A 15766-nucleotide genomic window follows, 5' to 3' on the forward strand; every position below is an offset into this window, starting at 1 on the left:
ACAGAGACCACAATTCAGTAAGTTTTAAAGTACTGGTGGACAAGGATAAGAGTGGTCCTAGGATGAATGTGCTAAATTGGGGGAAGGCTAATTATAACAACATTAGGCGGGAACTGAAGAACATAGATTGGGGGCGGATGTTTGAGGGCAAATCAACATCTGACATGTGGGAGGCTTTCAAGTGGCAGTTGAAAGGAATTCAGGACCGACATGTTCCTGTGAGGAAGAAGGATAAATACGGCAATTTTCGGGAACCTTGGATAACGAGAGATATTGTAGGCCTCGTCAAAAAGAAAAAGGAGGCATTTGTCAGGGCTAAAAGGCTGGGACAGCCGAAGCCTGCGTGGAATATAAGGAAAGTAGGAAGGAACTTAAGCAAGGAGTCAGGAGGGCTAGAAGGGGTCACGAAAAGTCATTGGCAAATAGGGTTAAGGAAAATCCCAAGGCATTTTACACGTACATAAAAAGCAAGAGGGGTAGCCAGGGAAAGGGTTGGCCCACTGAAGGATAGGCAAGGGAATCTATGTGTGGAGCCAGAGGAAATGGGCGATGTACTAAATGAATACTTTGCATCAGTATTCACCAAAGAGAAGAAATTGGTAGGTGTTGAGTCTGGAGAAGGGTGTGTAGATAGCCTGGGTCACATTGAGATCCAAAAAGACGAGGTGTTGGGTGTCTTAAAAATATTAAGGTAGATAAGTTCCCAGGGCCTGATGGGATCTACCCCAGAATACTAAAGGAGGCTGGAGAGGAAATTGCTGAGGCCTTGACAGAAATCTTTGGATCCTCGCTGTCTTCAGGGGATGTCCCGGAGGACTGGAGAATAGCCAATGTTGTTCCTCTGTTTAAGAAGGGTAGCAAGGATAATCCAGGGAACTATAGACCGGTGAGCCTTACTTCAGTGGTAGGGAAATTACTGGAGAGAATTCTTCGAGACAGGATCTACTCCCATTTGGAAGCAAATGGACGTATTAGAGAGAGGCAGCACGGTTTTGTGAAGGGGAGGTCGTGTCTCACTAACTTGATAGAGTTTTTCGAGGAGGTCACTAAGATGATTGATGCAGGTAGGGCAGTGGATGTTGTCTGTATGGACTTCAGTAAGGCCTTTGACAAGGTCCCTCATGGTAGACTAGTACAAAAGGTGAAGTCACACGGGATCAGGGGTGAGCTGGCAAGGTGGATACAGAACTGGTTAGGCCATAGAAGGCAGAGAGTAGCAATGGAAGGATGCTTTTCTAATTGGAGGGCTGTGACCAGTGGTGTTCCACAGAGATCAGTGCTGGGACCTTTGCTCTTTGTAGTATATATAAATGATTTGGAGGAAAATGTAACTGGTCTGATTAGTAAGTTTGCAGACGACACAAAGGTTGGTGGAATTGCGGATAGCGATGAGGACTGTCGGAGGATACAGCAGGATTTAGATTATGTGGAGTCTTGGGCGGAGAGATGGCAGATGGAGCTTAATCCGGTCAAATGTGAGGTAATGCATTTTGGAAGGTCTAATGCAGGTAGGGAATATACAGTGAATGGTAGAACCCTCAAGAGTATTGAAAGTCAAAGAGATCTAGGTGTACAGGTCCACAGGTCATTGAAAGGGGCAACACAGGTGGAGAAGGTAGTCAAGAAGGCATACGGCATGCTTGCCTTCATTGGCCGGGGCATTGAGTACAAGAATTGGCAAGTCATGTTGCAGCTGTATAGAATCTTAGTTAGGCCACACTTGGAGTATAGTGTTCAATTCTGGTCGCCACACTACCAGAAGGATGTGGAGGCTTTAGAGAGGGTGCAGAAGAGTTTTACCAGAATGTTGCCTGGTATGGAGGGCATTAGCTATGAGGAGCGGTTGAATAAACTCAGTTTGTTCTCACTGGAACAAAGGAGGTTGAGGGGAGACCTGATAGAGGTATACAAAATTATGAGGGGCATAGACAGAGTGGATAGCCAGAGGCTTTTCCCCAGGGTAGTGGGGTCAATTACTAGGGGGCATAGGTTTAAGGTGAGAGGGGCAAGGTTTAGAGTAGATGTACGAGGCAAGTTTTTTACGCAGAGGGTAGTGGGTGCCTGGAACTCACTACCGGAGGAGGTAGTAGAAGCAGGGACGATAGGGACATTTAACGGGCATCTTGACAAATACATGAATAGGATGGGAATAGAGGGACACGGACCCAGGAAGTGTAGAAGATTGTAGTTTAGTCGGGCAGCATGGTCGGCACAGGCTTGGAGGGCCGAAGGGCCTGTTCCTGTGCTGTACATTTCTTTGTTCTTTGTTTTCTTTTATTTCCCTATTTCATTTTGACTTCGTTTCTGCAGTCCTATATTCGTCTAGGCTATCTGCAGTCTTCGTTCTTTGTGCCTATCATCCGCTTTCTGTTACGGTTTGATCTTCCCCTGAATGCCTCTAGACAGCCAGGGGAGATCTTGATTTGGCAGTTCCACTCTTATCCCTGGAGGGGACATTCTACTTTGTACTTTTAGGATCTCTCCTTTTAGTGCTTCCTACTGGGTTTTCACTGATTTATTCTCTGGCCATGCTGGCCAGTCCACCTTAGCCAGGTGCCTTCTCAATTTTTGCAAAATATGCCTTCCCCCAGTTCAACATTTTTATTCCTGCTTTATCTCTGTCCTTTTCCATGGTAATACTCAATCTAACTGAAGTGTGATCACTGTCCCCGATCTGGTCGCCAACCATCACTTCATCCACTTGCCATTCTTCATTCTGCAAGACTCGGTCGAGAATTGCATTTGCTCTCGTTGGTTTGTCACGAATTGGTTGAAAAGACTTCCCCGGACATACTGCATGATTTTCCCCCTCAGTTCCCCTTGTGTTTTCTGTACTCCAGTTAATATTGTTGTAGTTAAAGTCTCCTACTATTATTGTCCTCTTTATCTTAGTGGTAGATATTTGTCTGCACATTTGATCTTCTCTCTCTGTTTCGACACCATCTCCACAGCCACACTGTATTATACACCTACTAGTGTGACAGCTCCTTATCTATTTCCGAGTGGAATCCATAAACCCTCGTTTGATGATTCGTTTAGATATCATCCCTTCTCACAACTGGAATTGATTCTTTAAACATTAGTGTTGCTCCCCATCCTTTATCTTCCACCCTATCCTGCCTGAAAACTCTGTGTCCAGGGATATTGAGTTGTCAATTTTGCCCCTCCTTTAGCCGGGATTCCGTTGCCGTGTGTCTACCTGTTCCCTCAAATCGTCTCGTGTTTGTATCACTACTTGCATTGAAGTATAAACAGTCTAACCCCATCATTACTCCTTGCGGGGAACTTCTGAAGTTTGCTTCTCCTGCAGTTCCAGATCTATCACGAGATCTTCTACCTCACTAACTAATGTTCTACCTTCATTTTCCTGATCTGATTTTGACGTATCTGATCCTACCCCTTGCCACCCTAGTTTAAATAATGCCCAACAAAACTACCGAAAGCCCCTGCACGATCATTGGCCTCAACTGTGCCCGGAGGTAGCCTGTCCGGTTTGTCTGGGTCACAATTGTCCTAGAGCCGGTCCCACTGCCTCAAGAAACGGAATCACGTCTGGCGACACCATCTCCACAGCCACACAGTCATCTGATCCTCCTTATCCTGCTCTCTCTAGCTCGTGGAACTGGGAGCAACCCTGAGATTACTACATTTGAGGTCCTGCATTTTAGTTTATTTCGTAACTTCCTTTATTCGTTCTGCAGGTCGTCATCCCTTAGTGTACCTATGTTGTTGGTACATATATGTACCAGGACCACTGGCTGTTCACCAACCCTCCCCAGAATTACCCGGAGCCGGTCCATGACATTCCAGACCCTGGCACCAGGGAGGCAACATACCATCCTTGAATCACGTTTTAGGCCACATAATCCTCCGTCTTGTGTCATTGTGGAGTACCTTTAAGAAATGGGTGTTTATAAATGGGTGTGTATATAAATATATGTAGTGAGATAATGGGTGTTTACTACTGCAGTGATGTCAGAGAGTGGGTTGAGCTGTGCTGTCTGTCAGCCTTTTACTTTCGTTTTTGAGTAGGCTGCAGGGTGTGTTTTGGTTTCGTTTTCTGTGTTGGAGCTGAAGCCAGACCAAGCAGCTGTACTGCTGTTCTCTCTGCCATCAAAAGACTATCTCTTGATCATTTGGTGAATTCAGAATTATAAATGCTTTCAGTAATGACTTTAACCTGATGCGCTTCTAATAAAGGTTTTGTTTTTAAGTCGTATGGATGTTAAAAAGGAAAACTTAAAGGTTTACTTAGTGTTGTAGTCTTTGGTGGTTGTTTTTGAATTAATGATTGCTAAGTTGTTAGCTGTATGGTTTAAAAAGGTTAACTTGAGTTCATAGCATAAACATTGTTTTGCTTTAAAAAATACTTTTCCATATCTGCTGTACCACACCTGTAGAGTGGGCCGTGTGCTCCCCATACCACAATCTGGTAAATGTTGCGGGTCAGGTGAACTCCATGATACACTTTGGGGTTCTCAAAACTCTGGCCCATAACAAATTGGGGGCTCCAGGGGGATTTAAAAAATCTATCTATTGGATTGGCTTAGTGAGGGGTGAGCATATTGTGGTTGCTTTTCAGGTTTCGTATTCTAGTTCAAGTAGGGAGTGTGTTGTGGACAATGGCTCTCTCAGAGGCTCTGACGTTTTTTGGGGTGGAGACGGTCACACGCGGTACCTTACGGACAGAGACTAAAAACAGACTATTCGGTTTGGCACAAACATTGCCGTTAGCATTAGTTGACAAAATGCGAAAAGATTAGGTCATTATGGTGGTGGCTAAGCATTTAAAGTTGCCTGAGATACAGTTTGACATTGGAAATAGCAAAAATTCAGTTACAAATTAAACAAATGGAACATGAGAAAGAATTAAAGCAGCGTGAATACGAAAAAGAGAGAGGAAGAAGAAAGAGAAAGAGAGAGAGAGGAAAATGGGAGAGAAGAAAGGAAAACAGAAAGAATAGCCCGAGCAGAACAAAAAGAAAGAGAAAGGGAGATATAGATCAGGGAAAAAGATAAAGAGATAGAATTTGAACTTCGGATAACGTCCATGAAACATGACAGAGTGTTATTGCCGTAAAAGTGATGTATTGATGAGAAAATTGAGACCTTTACATATGCAGGCGGATGAAAAGTGGACAGAGGTTCATCAAGTAGTATTGCCGGTAGGGTATAGAAAGGATGTGTTGTGAGTTGCCGATGGGGTACCAGTGGGAGGTCATTTGGGAATAAGGAAAACTCAAGCTAAAATCCAGAAACATTCTAATTGGCCTGGACTACAAAAAGATGTAGTTACATTTTGTCAATCATGTCACACATGTCAAGTGATAGGAAAACCTCAAGCAGTGATAAAAACACCCATTCCAGCATTTGAGGACGCTTTTACAAGGGTCCTAATTGATTGCGTAGGACCGCTTCCTAAAACAAAATGTTCGGATCAATATATTTTGACAATGATGGGTGTGTCTACTAGGTTTCCAGAGGACATTCCAGTACGTAATATTGCAGCTCAAAAGATTGTGGAGGAGCTACTTAAATTCTTTACTAGATATGGACTCCCCACAGAAATATAATCGGATCAAGGAACACATTTTACTTCAAAGTTATTCAAATAAGTTCTGGATAGCTTAGGAATCAAACAATTTCTATCAACTACGTACCATCCAGAATCGCAGTTAGAAAGGTGGCATCAGACATTGAAGACAATGTTGAGGGCATATTGTCACGAATATCCAGAGGATTGGGATGAAGAAATTCCATTCGTACTGTTTGCAATTAGGGATGCACCTAACGAGTCAACAAAATTTAGTCCTTTTGAACTAATATTTGGTCATGAGGTAAGAGGACCACTTTAATTGATGAAGGAAAAATTGGTGAGTGTGAAATCAGGACTTACATTATTGGATTACGTGTGAAATTTTAGGGAATTCTTAAGCAGAGCAGATGAATCGGCTAGTTATTGGATTACGTGTCAAATTTTAGGGAACGATTAAATAGAGCACGTGAATTGGTAGGCAACATTTAAAAGTTGCACAAAATGTGATGAAGCGGGTAGCGGACAAGAAATCCAAAGTTCGTAGTTTTGCCAGTGGAGATACAGTTTTAGCGTTGTTACCGCTGGTAGGGGAACCTGTTAAAGCAAGGTTTTGTGGAACTTATCAGATTGAAAGGAAATTAACTGAGGTGAATTATGTGGTTAAAAACACCAGATAGAAGAAAGACTCACTGAGTGTGTCATGTGAATATGCTTAAAAGGTACTTTGAAAGGGAAGGAGAGAAAAAGGAGGAGATTTTAATGGTTCTACCCCAAAGTGACGAACAGCTCCAGATGACTGTGAATTTGACATACCTCAAATTAAATTCGAAATCGAGGATGTTCTTAAAAATTGGGAAAAATTGTTGAGTTAACTTCCAGAGGAAAAACGAACTGACCTTAAAGAGTTATTGATATCACATGGGCAAGTTTGTAGAGATAAATTGGGAAGTACTAAAATAGCCACACATGATGTAGATGTAGGAAATGCTGTTCCAATCAAACAACATCCATATCGCCTTATCCCTTTAAAATTGGCACAAGTTAACAAAGAGATTGAGAGTGTGCTAAAAAATGGCATAATTGAAATGGGTTGCAGTCAATGGAGCTCACCCATAATGATGGTACCTAAACCAGACGGTACCCAACGGATGTGAGTAAACTGTAGAAAGGTTAATGCAGTTACAAGAACGGACTCTTATCCTGTCCCACATTTGGAGGATTGCATTGAGAAAGTGGGACAATCAGCTTTTATTTCCAAACTGGATTTACTTAAAGGTTAGTTACTTAAAGGAGTCTGTGTGGGTAGAATTGAGGAACCACAAAGGCAAAAAAACCATAATGGGAGCTATGTACAGGCCTTCTAACAGTGGTCAGGACCATGGGCACAAAATGCACCACGAAATAGAAAGTGCATGTCAGAAAGGCAAGGTCACAGTGATCATGGGGGACTTCAATATGCAGGTGGACTGGGTAAATAATGCTGACAGTGAGCCCAAGGAAAGGGAATTCATTGAATGTTTACAGGAGGGCTTTTTGGAACAGCTTGTGATGGAGCCCACGAGGGGACAGGCCATTCTGGACTTAGTGTTATGGAATGAGCCAGACTTGATTAAAGATCTTAAAATAAGGGAACACTTCGGAGGCAGTGATCATAATATGGTAGAATTCAATCTCCAATTTGAAAGAAAGAAGGTAGAATCAGATGTAAAGGTGCTACAATTAAATAAAGGTAACTACAAGGGCATGAGGGAGGAACTGACGAAAATCGACTTGGAGCAGAGCCTTGTGGGAAAGACAGTAGAACAGCATTGGCAGGAGTTTCTGGGAGTAATTGAGGACACAGTACAGAGGTTCATCCCAAAGAAAAGAAAGGTTATCAGAGGGGGGATTAGGCAGCCATGGCTGACAAAAGAAGTTAGGGAATGCATCAAAGCAAAAGAGAAAGCCTATAATGTGGCAAAGAGTAGTGGGAAGTCAGAAGATTGGGAAGGCTACAAAAACAAACAGAGGATAACAAATAGAGAAGTAAGGAAGGAGAGGATCAATTATCAAGGTAGGCTAGCCAGTAACATTAGGAATGATAGTAAAAGTTTCTTTAAATACATTAAAAACAAACGGGAGGCAAAAGTAGACATTGGGCCGCTCCAAAATGACGCTGGTAATCTAGTGATGGGAGACAAGGAAATAGCTGAGGAACTAAATAAGTACTTTGCATGTCTTCACAGTAGAAGACATGAGTAATATCCCAACAATTCAGGAGAGTCAGGGGGCAGAGTTGAATATGGTAGCCATCACAAAGGAGAAAGTGCTAGAGAAACTAAGTGGTCTAAAAATTGATAAATCTCCGGGCCCAGGTGGACTACATCCTCGAGTTCTAAAGGAGATAGCTGAAGAAATAGTGGAGGCGTTAGTTATGATCTTTCAAAAGTCACTGGAGTCAGGGAAAGTCCCAGAGGATTGGAAAATCGCTGTTGTAATCCCCCTGTTCAAGAAAGGAACAAGGAAAAAGATGGAAAATTATAGGCCAATTAGCCTAACCTCGGTTGTTGGCAAGATTCTAGAATCCATTGTTAAGGATGAGATTTCTAAATTCTTGGAAGTGCAGGGTCGGATTAGGACAAGTCAGCATGGATTTAGTAAGGGGAGGTCGTGCCTGACAAACCTGTTAGAGTTCTTTGAAGAGATACAAATAGGTTAGACCAAGGAGAGCCAATGGATGTTATCTATCTTGACTTCCAAAAGGCCTTTGATAAGGTGCCTCACGGGAGACTGCTGAGTAAAATAAGGGCCATGGTATTCGAGGCAAGGTACTAACATGGATTGACGATTGGCTGTCAGGCAGAAGGCAGAGAGTTGGGATAAAAGGTTCTTTTTCGGAATGGCAACCGGTGACGAGTGGTGTCCCGCAGGGTTCAGTGTTGGGGGTCACAGCTGTTCGCTTTATATATTAACGATCTAGATGACGGGACTGGGGGCATTCTGGCTAAGTTTGCCGATGATACAAAGATAGGTGGAGGGGCAGGTAGTATGGAGGAGGTGGGGAGGCTGCAGAAATATTTAGACAGTTTAGGAGAGTGGTCCAAGAAATGGCTGATGAAATTCAACGTGGGCAAGTGCGAGGTCTTGCACTTTGGAAAAAAGAATAGAGGCATGGTCTATTTTCTAAACGGTGACAAAATTCATAATGCTGAAGTGCAAAGGGACTTGGAAGTCCTGGTCCAGGATTCTCTAAAGGTAAACCTGCAGTTTGAGTCCGTAATTAAAAAGCAAATGCAATGTTGTCATTCATCTCAAGAGGCTTGGAATATAAAAGCAGGGATGTACTTCTGAAGCTTTATAAAGCATTAGTTAGGCCCCATTTAGAATACTGTGAGCAATCTTGGGCCCCACATCACAGGAAAGACATACTGGCACTGGAGCGGGTCCAGCGGAGATTCACACGGATGATCCCAGGAATGGTAGGCCTAACATGCAATGAACGTCTGAGGATCCTGGGATTATATTCATTGGAGTTTAGGAGGTTGAGGGGAGATCTAATAGAAACTTACAAGCTAATGAATGGCTTAGATAGGGTGAACGTAGGGAAGCAGGGGAGACTCGGACCCGGGGGCACAGCCTTAGAATGAAAGTGAGTCACTTTAAAACAGAGATGAGGAGAAATTTCTTCAGCCAGAGAGTGGTGGGTCTGTGGAATTCATTGCCACAGAGGGCGGTGGAGGCCGGGACGTTGAGTGTCTTTGAGACAGAAGTTGATAAATTCTTGATTTCTCGAGGAATTAAGGGCTATGGAGAGAGAGCGGGTAAATGGAGTTGAAATCAGCCATGATTGAATGGTGGAGTGGACTCGATGGGCCGAATGGCCTTACTTCCGCTCCTATGTCTTATGGTCTTATGGTTACTGGCAGGTACTTTAATCCGAAAGAGCGAAGGAGATTTCAGCTTTTGTGAATCCAGATGGTATATACCAATTCAAAGTTCTGCCATTTGTCATGGAAAATGCCCCAGCAACATTTCAACGGTTAACTAACAAAGTCGTTTCAGGATTACCCAATTGTGCGGTATATATTGATGATATGGTAATTTTCAGCCAGACATGGAAAGAATATTTAAAACATCTGATGGTTATTCGATCGACTTCCGGAGGCAGGTTTTGTGGTAAACCTAGCCAAAAGTGAATTTGGAAAAGCCCAATTCACTTTCGTTGAGGAGTTTCCGATACACTCAAGACGAAGGGAAATAATGTGATTTCTTGACATGAGTGGATTTGATCGAACATGTGTGCAAAGGTTTTGTAGCGTGGTTGCTACACTGCTGAACTTGCTGAAGTAACGTCGAAAATTGCAGTGGACAGCGGACGTTCAACAGGCAGTTGACGGCCTGAAATCTGTGATAACCAATGCTCCTGTGTTGGAGAATTACAAGGGACTCTGTGATCAGATTGAACGAAAGTATCTTACTTTAAAGAGAAATGCCGAGGCGCAGAGAAATGGATGGATCGTGCAGAGACCTTCTTGTTCAAGGAGACTGTCAATCGAGAAGGATTTCAGTGGGAGAAAGAAGAACGAAAAAAATGGACTATTATGATTATACTTGTTTACGTGTGTTGTTTTTTTAAACGAAAAAGTATATTTACTGTGTGTATTACTTAAAGAATGGTGAAAAGGTGAAAAATGATACCATCTTGAAGTTGATGGGTTTTCTTTTCTTGCGGGGGGGAGGTGTCATGTGAGAGTACCTTTAAGAAATGGGTGTTTACTACTGCAGTGATGTCAGAGAGTTGGTGGAGCTGGGCTGTCTGTCAGGTTTTTACTTTCGTTTTTGAGCAGGTTGCAGGGTGTGTTTTAGTTTCGTTTTCAATGTTGGAGCTAAAGCCAGACCAAGCAGATGTACTGCTGTTCTCTCTGTCATCAAAAGACTGTCTCTTGATCATTTGGTGAATTCAGAATTATAAATGTTTTCCGTAGTGACTTTAGCCTGATGTACTTCTGATAAAGGTTTTGTTTTTAAGCCATATGGATGTTAAAAAGGAAAGCTTAAAGGTTTATTTAGTTTTGTAGTCTTTGGGATTGTATTTGAATTAATGGTTGCTAAGATGTTCACTGTATGTTTTAAAAACGTTAACTTAAATTCATAGAATAAACATTGTTTTGCTTTAAAAAAACTTTTTCATTTCTGCTTACCTGTAGAGTGGACCGTGTGCTCCTCATACCACAATATTGTAAAAGTTGTGGGTCAGGTGAACTCCATGATATACTTTGGGGTTCTCTCAACTCAGGCCCATAACACTTGCTCCTTACCATTATATCCCCTATCACTCTAGCCCTGCCACATGTTTTTCCCAACCCATCCGAGCATCAGAGCCACCACGGTGCTGTGAACCTGATTGGTGATGCTTTTCCCTGAGTGGCCATCTCCCCAACAGCATCCAAAACGGTATATCTGTTTGAGAGGGGGGTGACCACAGGGGATTCCTGTACTGGCTTCCTGAGACTTTTACTGATCCTGATTGTCACCCATCCCCTTTCTGCCTGTGAAAGCCTCACCTGCGGTTGAACACCTCGCTAAATGTGCTATCCACGACCTCCTTAGCATCGCGAAAGTTCCACAGTAATTCCACCCGCAGCTTCAGCTCCAAAATTGTGTCAGCTGGAAGCTGCATTTGGACACACCTTCTGCACACATGGCTACCAGGGACGCTGGAAGCATCCCTCAGTTCCCACATTGTGCTGGAGGAGCATATAACGGGTCTGAAGTCTCCTGCTACGATATCCCTCTTGATTAAGCTAATTTCCATAAAGTAGTTTGTGTCTTTCAGAATTGCAACATAATAGTTGCTGGAGGAACGTGCCCTCCGATTTGTAAAAATGTATTTTGAAAAACGCCATCTGTCCAACCGATTTCATTATATTTTAATATTTTACAGAACACATCTTCATAACATCTGAAAGAGTCAGAGAGGTGCAGACACCGATTGGAGGAAAGACTCATAGAACAGAGGAAAAGGCACCAGCCGCCACTGGGACCCGTTAAACAGAGTAGCCCGCTGAACCCCAATAAATAAACAATTCATTTCCTCAGCCCAGACATTCAGATTTCATTTCACCATGTTGTTGAACATTGGAATACAGTAAATTGTTACCTGTGACTGAATCCAAAGTTCTTATTTTCAAGACCAAAATGTTACTAATTATGTTTTACCATATAAATTAAATGTGAACATTGTATTACAAAATGATGTTTTAAACGTGCACTCAACCGCAATGAGGGAATTTCCACGGTGCGTTTGCAGGCAGCTAAAAAAAACATCTACCCTGAGCGGACTCTCGGTGATTTTTATTTTTGGATATTTTTGTTGGAGAGGATATTTCTCAAACGTTTGGAAATCAGGTTACAATGCACGATATGGATTTCCCAATCTAACAGCAAATAATTCGAATTGTTGGAGGATAATTGGTGGCGATCACAAAGCCATTGAAAAGATTCTTCTGAAGTCGAAAACAATCGGCAACAAATACAAAGCCTTAACCGAAATGGATTATTTAACAATGACCCGAGACTGCGATAATTTCGTTAAGATTCGGGAGTACATCACTTTCCCCTTAAGTACTGAGGAACGGGATTTCCCTCTGGCCTATTCTATGGTGATCCATACAAACATTGAAATGTTTGAGAGGCTCTTAAGGAGTATTTATGCTCCACAGAATGTGTACTGCGTCCATGTGGACAGGAAGTCTCCAAAACGATTCCACTGGACGGTCCGGGCCATAGCTTCCTGTTTCCGTAATGTCTTCATTGTAGGGAAGTCAGAGTTGGTCGTATATGCCTCATGGTCCCGTGTTCAAGCTGATCTGAACTGTATGGAAGAACTGTTGCAGAGCCCTGTCCTCTGGAAATACCTCATCAACGTCTGCGGGCAAGATCTTCCAACGAAAACCAACAGGGATATCGTCAACCTTCTCATGGCCAAGAATAGTTCGAATGTCATCGAGTCAGACTCTCCACCGGGATACAAACAGGTGAAAGACTCAGGTCAACTGCTGTGCCCATCCTTCAACCTTACTTTACATCCATCTATTAACCAGCAGCTCCCCCTCCCGCCCTCCTTTCTCCCTCCCTCTCCCTCACGTATTCATTCTCCCGCTCCATCTAGACATATTTCCATCATGTTTCCCTGCATTAGAATAGTTAAATCTAGTAAAAAAAAGTAATTCAATAGATAGTTTTGAAAAATCAGATGATTGCAGTATGATTGTCTTTATACTGTAGTCACATTACTTGAAGTTTCACTTTTAGGAAATGATACAGTGGGTTCATCTTGACCATCTCAGGACCCAAGTCATTGGAAATCATTCGCTGTGGTCACAAAGATAGAAGATTATTTCACAGGAACTGTATTGGGCGTTCTTTCAAGGTGACCACAGATATGACCTTCATGTCGACCTGAAACATTCACTATGTTTCTCTTCACAAATACTGCCTCACTTGCTGGATTTTTCCAGTATTTATTGTTTTAATTTTAGGTTCCCAACTTCCGCAGTCTGCTTTTGAACAATTACCCTATATTGCCTTGTTTGTTTGTTTTTTTAAAAGATTTTTAACATTGTCATACTTTGATTTGAAGTGTCGTTGTAACTCGGCATATTATGTCGAATTTGGATGCCTGTGAGAACTCAAACAATTTATGATGGCATTGTGCAGCATTTTCATGATGTCACCTGCACCGGAGAATTGGTGACAGCGTAGCGGCTTTTGCATTCAGCGATGTTTCTTTACAGCCACTCGGCATTAATGATTTCTGATAGCAGGAATGAATCCAGAAGAATCACTGAATGCTCAGGCCTGTTCCCAACGTCAAGCAGTTTATTTCGCTAGTGGTAAATACGCTGCTAGATACACCATGCGGTTCTGCGCTTAAATATAGAATAACATCCACAGTTTATACAATTCAATAGTTCCACAGCCCACTTGGGCTTGATACAATCCAGGCCTTGTATTTCTTGATTACTAGGCAACCTGAGGCTTCATGGTCAGTTCCGAACGCATAGAATCACCTCAAGAGGTTTTCCAGACTCCCTTATCAATTGTCCCTGTGTCTTCTTGATACCCAACAAACTGAGACTTTCTTATCTCATCCTCGTTACAGACTGATACTACAGGCAGCACTCCTTAAAGGTAACTGCTCGGAACTACTGATAATGAATATCTTACAGAATCAGCGTTTTCTGTATCTGCCCTTGGGAATTACGTATTCAATTCGCTTAAAACCCTATGATCCCTCATAATCTGCTATATTTATATGTGATCAGGATTATATTGTGTTAGTGTTTAGTGTGTACCAGAAAATGATTTCTATTCAAATTATTATGCAATCACTACACACACGCACACAGTTCGTGCCTCTGCTCTGGGCCCACGCCAATATTTTGTATGCAACATTTACAAAGTAGATAATATTGCTAGTATTCAAACCTGTGCTGCTAAAGTTTTGATCCTGCAGAGAACATAAGGATATAATTTAAAAAATGAGAAATGTTTCTCTTTGTGTTGATTTTCAGAAACGATGGGAATATCACTATTATAAAAGCAGGAATGTAGTCAGAACGAATCGAAAGAAGAGACCTCCACCCATAAACCACCCCATGTTTGTGGGGAGTGCATACTTTCTTGTCATTCGAGAATTCGTGAGAACTCTCTTTGTGGACCCAGAAATCCAGGCGTTCTTCAAGTGGTCCGAGGACACCTACAGCCCCGACGAACACATCTGGGCCACGCTGCAGAGAATGCCGGGGATACCCGGCTCCATACCTTTCACTCCAGGGCACAATAGGAGAGACGTAACTGTTACGCGAGCAGTGAAGTGGGCTGTTCTGGCTGGTGATGTAGCAAAAGGAGCACTCTACCCGCCTTGCACAGGAAAGTACAGGCACCACATCTGTGTGTTTGGATCTGGAGATCTGCATTGGATCATGCAACAGGAACCGTTGTTTGCCAACAAGTTTGATCCGCAAGTGGACAACACAGCCGTGCAATGCATTGAGGAATATATCCGATACTCAACGATTCACAGAAGCGAATATTGAGTGTTAATGGCTGTGAAATGGATCATTCACAGAAAGGTCTGGAGGAATGAATATTGCTGATTGCAGCTCGGTGCTGAATAATCATCCAGTAATATGACATACATGAACAGAAAAGTGACAAGAATGCAATATTTGCGCTGGAGTATTGCCACGATTGTGTCTGTAATGTGAACTGTTTAAATGCAGCATTTCTAGTGTGACAATTATGAACGGAATTGATGGAGCAGTCATGGAGAATCCCATTGAATGCCTGAGGTTGCAGTCTTTCGATTGCTGAATGAAATGAAAGTGAGTGAAGAAAGTTTGGAGAAATTTGGTAATGAATTGAAAACCCGTTGACTTCTACTATCTGGAAGGACTGCATAGACGCCTTTTGAGTTGTTGAGTATTTAAAGTATTTTCTGTATTGATTTCAGAATAATTCGCCTCCTCTTGCCCCAATGCTGTGAAATGGTGCCATTCCCTTCTTTGTCTTTACTCATTCATGTTCTTCACAAAAGAAACAGGCGTGATATAATCCTAATTCATAATATCCCTACAACGGCAATCGTGTCCTGAAATAATTCACATACGAATACTGCAATTAAATAGGAAACAATACGATGTAATCGAATATATATATACATTGACTCACTTGATGAAGGAGCTACGCTCCGAAACTTATGATTCCAAATAAACCTGTTGGACTTTAACCTGGTGTTGTAAGACTTCATTCTGTACCCAGCCCAGTCCAAAGCCGGTATTTCCACAATTTCCACTGGAAGCTCTGGCAAATCCTGAACATCCGAAAGAGGAAAACACGCAGGTCGGTTTTCAGGTCGATGAGCTGCGTTCAGAATTCTCATTTTCCAGCAACGTTTCTCAATGTTGCTGAGCTTCCTTCTAAACGTTTTATCTTCCTCACATTCAGAAGCTAAAATGCATCCGTTCTTTGCAGACAATTAAGGGCGGCTCGTTGGCACAGTAGTTAGCACTGCTGCCTCACAGCTCCAGGGACTCGGGTTCAATTCCGGTCTCGGGTGACTGTCTGTGTGGAGTTTGCACTTCCTCCCTGTGACAGCGTGGGTTTCCTCCGGGTGGTCCGGTTTCCTCTCACAGTGCAAAGATGTGTAGGTTAGGTGGATTGGCCATGCTAAATTGCCCCTTAGTG

General features: G+C 42.6%; 1 protein-coding gene across 1 annotated transcript in view; it reads left to right on the forward strand.

The window, feature by feature from the left end:
* The window catches only part of LOC140410276 (beta-1,3-galactosyl-O-glycosyl-glycoprotein beta-1,6-N-acetylglucosaminyltransferase 3-like), a 39307-nt gene extending 23999 nt beyond the window's left edge, over positions 1 to 15308 (forward strand). The window contains exons 2-3 of the mRNA XM_072498238.1: positions 11460 to 12552; positions 14092 to 15308. Coding sequence (XP_072354339.1) covers positions 11797 to 12552; positions 14092 to 14616 — 1281 coding nt within the window. The 5' untranslated portion in view covers positions 11460 to 11796 and the 3' untranslated portion in view covers positions 14617 to 15308. The remainder of the gene's footprint in view (positions 1 to 11459; positions 12553 to 14091) is intronic.
* Positions 15309 to 15766: the final 458 nt, after the last annotated feature.

This window comes from Scyliorhinus torazame, chromosome 4 (assembly GCF_047496885.1).
Source record: "Scyliorhinus torazame isolate Kashiwa2021f chromosome 4, sScyTor2.1, whole genome shotgun sequence".
NCBI classification, from domain to species: Eukaryota; Metazoa; Chordata; class Chondrichthyes; order Carcharhiniformes; family Scyliorhinidae; genus Scyliorhinus; species Scyliorhinus torazame.